At 37.8% G+C, this 6,329-nt stretch overlaps 1 protein-coding gene across 1 annotated transcript; it reads right to left on the bottom strand.

The window, feature by feature from the left end:
- Positions 1-2,300: 2,300 nt before the first annotated feature.
- LOC121243651 (transcription repressor MYB6-like) lies at positions 2,301-3,595 on the bottom strand. The gene is made up of 3 exons (XM_041141775.1): positions 3,314-3,595; positions 3,012-3,141; positions 2,301-2,836 (listed from the first exon to the last, which is right to left on the bottom strand). Exons 1-3 carry the CDS (start codon positions 3,447-3,449, stop codon positions 2,467-2,469), a joined length of 636 nt encoding a protein of 211 aa, XP_040997709.1. The 5' UTR covers positions 3,450-3,595; the 3' UTR covers positions 2,301-2,466.
- Between the last annotated feature and the right edge of the window lie 2,734 nt (positions 3,596-6,329).

Genomic DNA, 6,329 nt, shown 5'->3' with positions numbered 1-6,329 from the left:
CCAGTCAGTAGGATATAATTCATGGTTGGTGAATACCATTATGGAGGTCTGGTTGCCCTAGCTCCCCTACGAGTAGCAACTGTAGGTGTAAATGATCCTATATCACCAAACGCTTTACCACATCTCTCATACCTTTGCTCCGCATTGTGGTCTCAGGAACCTTTCCCAGGCTTGTAGACACATGAGGACTTGCAAAATTGACTCCCTCCTTCTTCCCTATCCTCACATTTAGAAGTGTCTTCCCTTTATAATTCACGTGACCAAGCCTACATTGCTGCAACTTTGTATTTTCCTATACATCATTAGACCTTGATGTTAAATACAAAGTATTTATTCTCTTACCACGCGCCAAGGCCAACACACCATTCGTGACCTTCCACGCTCCTTTATAAAACATTATTGAATGACCTCTAAGGTCAAGCTGTCCCACACAGATAAGGTTTTTCTTCAGCATTGGAACGTGTTTGACTTGCTGCAAAGTCCACACGTTCCTATTTGGGAGTATGATGCACATATCTCCCACTCTTACTGCATCCCGTGCTTCTCCAGCAGTCGTTTACATCTTACCAAAATTACCAGTCATATAGTTTTGCATGGTCTCTCGATGTGACCTGCTATGGAATGAAGCCCTTGCATCTAACACCCAATCATCAACAAGACTATTTACTGCAAGAAATATAGCATCCTGTATTTCCTCAGCCACTGGATTCACATCATTATCATCAGTTTTTGTTTGGTTTCGGCAGTCTCTTTTGATGTGACCCTTCCTGCCACAATTCTAGCAAGTGATCTGCTACCCAAATTTTGACTTGCTTCTGCCTTTCTTCCTAGAACTTGACCTGTCATATCCCATGCCCCTAGTATCAATGTTTTGGACAGAACCCGAACCCGAACTCGAAAACTTGCCAGAATCACTTCTGCGCACCTGCTTAGCAAGAATCATGATCATATCTCGAATGCCGTCATATTTCAACTTCATCTTATCAGCACAATTACTCACGGCCATTCTCATGATCAATACCCGAATCTCATCATCGAACTAAATCTCAATTGATAACAATTCATTTGTGATAGTATTGAAATCATTCAAATGTTGGGCAACAAATGTACCTTCTACCATTCTCAGATTGAATGGTTTCTTCATCAGATACACATTGTTATTCATCTACAGTTTTTTATACGTACCTAATAAAATTGCCATGAGTTCCATTGTGGTTATCTCCTTAATAACGATCATGTGTGCAACCGATCTTGACAGGATCAGCTGAATAACCCCTAAGACCTGTTGATCTAACAAGTTCCAATTAACATCATCCATATTGTATGGCTTCTATCCTAACAGAGGAAGATGGAGCTTCTTCCAGTAGAAATAATCCTCGATTTGCATCCTCCAATACCCAAAATCTAAGTCGTTGAACTTCTTGATTCCAACCTTCATTTCTTTTCCAACCATCATTCTCTTTTTAGCCCCGAACCCAAAACCTTGGAGCTCTGTTTTTCAGTGGAGATTTACAATACAATGAGTTACAAGAGCTTTTCTATCCTCACTTACTCTCATTAACTCTCTCTCTAATGCTCAAAATGCCATTATGTCCCTTCATTCTCAATCTGATACATTTCAACAAATAAAACATTACATATATATGTATATATTTATAGGATGGCGCCAGAAACCCTAAGGCGACAACTTTCTAGGTTATTTGCTTAAGCGGAGTGACAAGCGCGTCTTGTGTGAACTCTCTATCCAACATTTGCACGTCTCGCGTGAACTCTCTATCCAACATTTACTCGAACGGCCTATCGAGTAAGTCTCGAGTGAACTTTCTGTCCAACGTTAGCTTGAACAAACTATCGAGCGCACCTTAAGCAAACTCTATGCTTGAACTTCACTCGAGTGAGAGTCGAGCGAACTCTTAGCTTGACATCTTCTTAGCTCAAACCAGGCTCCAAATAACCCAACATGTAGTTTATCAAAATTGATCTCCAAAGCTTTTTCTAAACAATTTCTGGTGGGAGAATGTTAAAGATATAATATAAATAATTAAGTATACATCTTTCCATCAGTTTAACTGTTTTTGGAGAAATAGTGATTTTACATGATATTGAGATCAAAACTTGACTTTATAATGTACCATATTTAATTTAATATTTCAGCTAAACTATTCCTATAAAAGATTTTAATTATGGAACAATTGTGATCAAAATCTAATTATATTGGGTTAATTAATGAGCCGTTTTGAAGTACGTAGTACTCAGTTTTCATATTTGTTCCATGCATACACGTATATGCCTCCAGACTTGCACAAAGAAATGAACTGATTCCCATTGATCATCAGACAAACAACAAGATTTTAGTACAGGTTTTCAAGGAGCAATGTGTTCCGATCCCGTACGTACGTATTAGCGCTAATGGGAATATTGCAACCACAGATAGATGTAAAATGTACTGTCCCGCGCGCTTAATTCTCAATGCTGGAGGACGGATGTACTGGCCACTTGCTCATAATTCGACTCCATAATATCATCAGGAAGTCCAATGGTGAGATCAAGGTTCAGTTCAGGTAAACTGTTTGTGTGGCTGATCTCCGTCCCCCTTGCAGAATTCATGACTCCATTGTCGTCGTCATCATCTACTTGGGAGCTTGACTCTGCCGCTTTATCTGTAGGGTTATAATAATTTGAGACCAAGGATATGCTAGGGCGAGGGAGTACCCCCAAGCGATGCCTTTTGGAATCAATGCCCATCTGATCTAGTTTTCTTTTGAGATGTGTGTTCCAGTGATTCTTCACTTCATTGTCTGTACGCCCCGGCAGTCTTCCAGCTATCAAAGACCACCTAAACCAATTTAATTTGTACATGATAAATAAGTCATATGTGTTTGATATTTTTATGATTTCATTAGTCAATGTCTACGAGAACTTGCATATGTATCTACTTACACACACACACACTCGTATTATATATATATTTATGCATTTATATAGAGATCATGATTCATGAGAGGTTGCACCTGTTTCCAAGAAGTGCATGGAGCTTGATAATGAGTTCCTCTTCATCTTCACCAATGTTGCCACGTTTAAGGTCAGGCCTTAGATAGTTTACCCATCTTAATCGACAACTTTTACCACAACGAAGCAAGCCTGGTCATGAGTTCCAAACAATATTATTCGCAAAGCACCATTACTACTTTATTTGAAGTCTTCAAAGAAGGAAAGACCGGAGGAAGGAGAAGAAGAAGAAGAGGAAGAAGAAGAAGCATGCAGACGTAATATTTGTGTATGCCTACACATATTGTCTTAGATACATATATACCTGCAGCCTCAGGAAGCGAACTCCAGCAACCTTCTCCATGTTTTTGGATGTAATCAATGAGCTTCTGGTCTTCTTGCTTCGACCACGCTCCTCTGTTCTTCATGTCTTTCTTCTGATCACAGCCAGGTTTCCTCATTGTAACCCTATCAAGCTGCAATCACAGAGTTGTGGATTGTAGAGGCCGTGAGAAGCTGACAAACGCGCTATACAGGGAGACGGAGAGAGAGAGAGAGAGAGAGAGAGAGAGAGAGAGAGAGAGAGTTTCTGAAAGCAAGGAGCAAAAGTGAATAAAGGAGATGGGCATATAAAAGAGTTGTCCAGCTGGGTTTTGACTTACCGGTAGCCGTATACCATAGATCACATTCTGTTGAGGTTGGTGTGACCGTGCCTGCCAATTGCTCTCTCTTGCCAATCAAAGTTCAAATGCCAGTAGCATTGCAAGTAGTATTGTATGAGAAATAATTAGTCTGTACATAAATTTTATAAAAACAACTTATAAATTAACATAATTTAATGTGGTATGTGACATTATAAAGTTAAACGGTGTCATTTTATAAATTTATTTTTATAAAATCTCACACTTCTCATATTTTATTATTTTAATACGGCCTCTAGCTAGCTAGTAGCTATATATAAGAAAATGAATTTTAAAACAGATTGATATTAACAATATTATATATGGAAATAGCATTATTTTGATTCTAATTAAAGAATCTCATAATTAAATGCATGGGGAGAAAAGTCTTTGATCTCCGTTTATATATATGTGATAATTCTTTCTTTTATCCTTTTCTTTTCTTCCCATTCAAAGTCATGCTTTGTTGATATTTGGTAATTCTGTGGTTAGGCTCATGCATTCACGTGTTTTTCCCATTGACTGTTAGATTCATGCACAAGGAAAGTGCTGCTCCCACCGGCAAGAGACCTAGTACTTGTCCCACCTGTAACAAGAACCACAACCAATCAGCAACTGATCATCTTGCTAGCTACTTTCCACCTTTTCTTTTTCTTCAATTTTTTATAATCATTTTATCTTTTAGTGCTTAAAAAGGAAATGAACATGCAAACATAGGTAGCAAACTGCATGCAGGTCATTATTTTTTACAGTGACGATCGAGATGATTTTAGGAAAGAAGTATGATCTCTAATCGGATCTATCTACATAGGATTCCATACATCTGATCTCTGACTCTCTCTTATATATAATGACAAGGAACCAAACTGCATACATAGGTCTTAGATTTTCTTTTGTATGTCCTGCTTGGAGCCTACTTTTTTCTGCATCTGGGTTCACAGCCATTCCTGCTTTCTTTCTACTTTATGTATGTATGTGTGTATATATATATATATATATATATATATATATATATATATATATATCATACAGAAAGAATAAACAGATCATCAGTAAAAACATAGTAACAACAGTATATTTCTTTTTTCTTCCTCGGAAACATAGGTAGCAGCAGCTTAGTACAAGTTAGATTCTCCCTCATATATATAGAGGGACTTCACGATAAATGTGAAACTTGCGTACCATGATTCCCGTAGAAAGATGACATGAAGCATGAAAACTATCGATTATTTAAATTCGGTTGGCTCACTAATTTTATGCATGGAAAGTTTGGAAACTAGTCTTTAGTTGTTTAAAATATAAATGGTTTGTCTGTATCTGCTTTGTAGTTATCTTCGTCAAACTTTGCCCCACCACTTTGGGTCTCCTCCCCAAGGCATAAGTACGTACGTTCACTCTTTTCAAGCAGCTCCCTTTTTACTTGCAAATGCCTGCTTGCTTTCATCTCCCCTCAATTCAAGTCTCTTTCTTAGTTTATATATATATATATATATATATATATATATATATATATATATATATATATATCTCGATTCACCCACCGGCCTCTTTAATTTGGGAGGTTCCTTTTCTTTTTTCCCGGCGGTCACTCCAACATGATCATCCTCTCTTTCCCCGCCACACCTCTCCGTCCCTCTATCCCCCCCATACATCTCATCTACATTTTTCCTTTGTTTGTCTGCTTTTTCTAAAGATTTTCCCATTTTCTTCGTCATAGTTTGAATATATGAGTCAACAACTTTGTGGTCCACCATTCATATCCGTAGGGCCTCAAGGGCAAATATTGTCGGTGCGATGCTAATTGACTCTCAGTCTCTCACCTAGTCATGAAGTACTCCAAGAACAAGAAAAAGAATATGTACAATTTAATGGCCAAGCCTAGCTTAGACGTTCCATCGGGATAATGATCAATTAAATTACTTTTGTATATTATTGATCATGATCTCTAGCCTGTTATTCCTGAATTTGAATTCCACATATCAACTTTTGTCGATTCCCAATCAAACAAATATCTAAAGCCGAAACGCTCAAATGATATAGACTAGTATTGCAATTAAGCATTGCCTTAATGTAGTCTCTATTCTTCTTGAAAGAACACGATAATGCTGGGAAACTCTCGTGCGTTTTACAAGAGATCTCTGTTTATATATCAGTCAAAATTCCAAGTATACAATGCTAGAATCTTGCCTTAGCAAATTTATAGGAAAGTTAAAAGGAAAGAATTAATTGAGGCATTACACAAGGAATGAAAATATTTTCAAAATGATACTGACATCCACAAATCATGCTACAGTTATAATCAATCTGGTTTGTCAACTTTTCTGTTTATTATTTCCTTAATACGCCCATGCAAGCTCATCGGGGAGGGATGCACGTTGAACTTGGTCCGAAGAAAAGAAAATCTGGTTGAGACTAACGGTTTTGTGAGGCTATCAGCTAGCTGATCCTTACTTGAAATGAAGCGAACCTCTAGTGATTTTTGTTGGACTTTTTCCCGGACAAAGTGATAATCTATTTCAATGTGTTTGGTACGCACATGAAAGATCGGGTTGGCTGTGAGATATGTTGCTCTAATGTTGTCACACCATAAAATCGGTCCCTGAGATATAAGAATTCCAATTTCACGCATCAAGGATTGTAGCCAGAGTGACTCAGCTGTGG

The sequence above is a fragment of the Juglans microcarpa x Juglans regia genome, chromosome 8D (assembly GCF_004785595.1).
Source record: "Juglans microcarpa x Juglans regia isolate MS1-56 chromosome 8D, Jm3101_v1.0, whole genome shotgun sequence".
Taxonomy (NCBI): Eukaryota; Viridiplantae; Streptophyta; class Magnoliopsida; order Fagales; family Juglandaceae; genus Juglans; species Juglans microcarpa x Juglans regia.
This window is presented reverse-complemented; position numbering and strand designations above follow the sequence as displayed.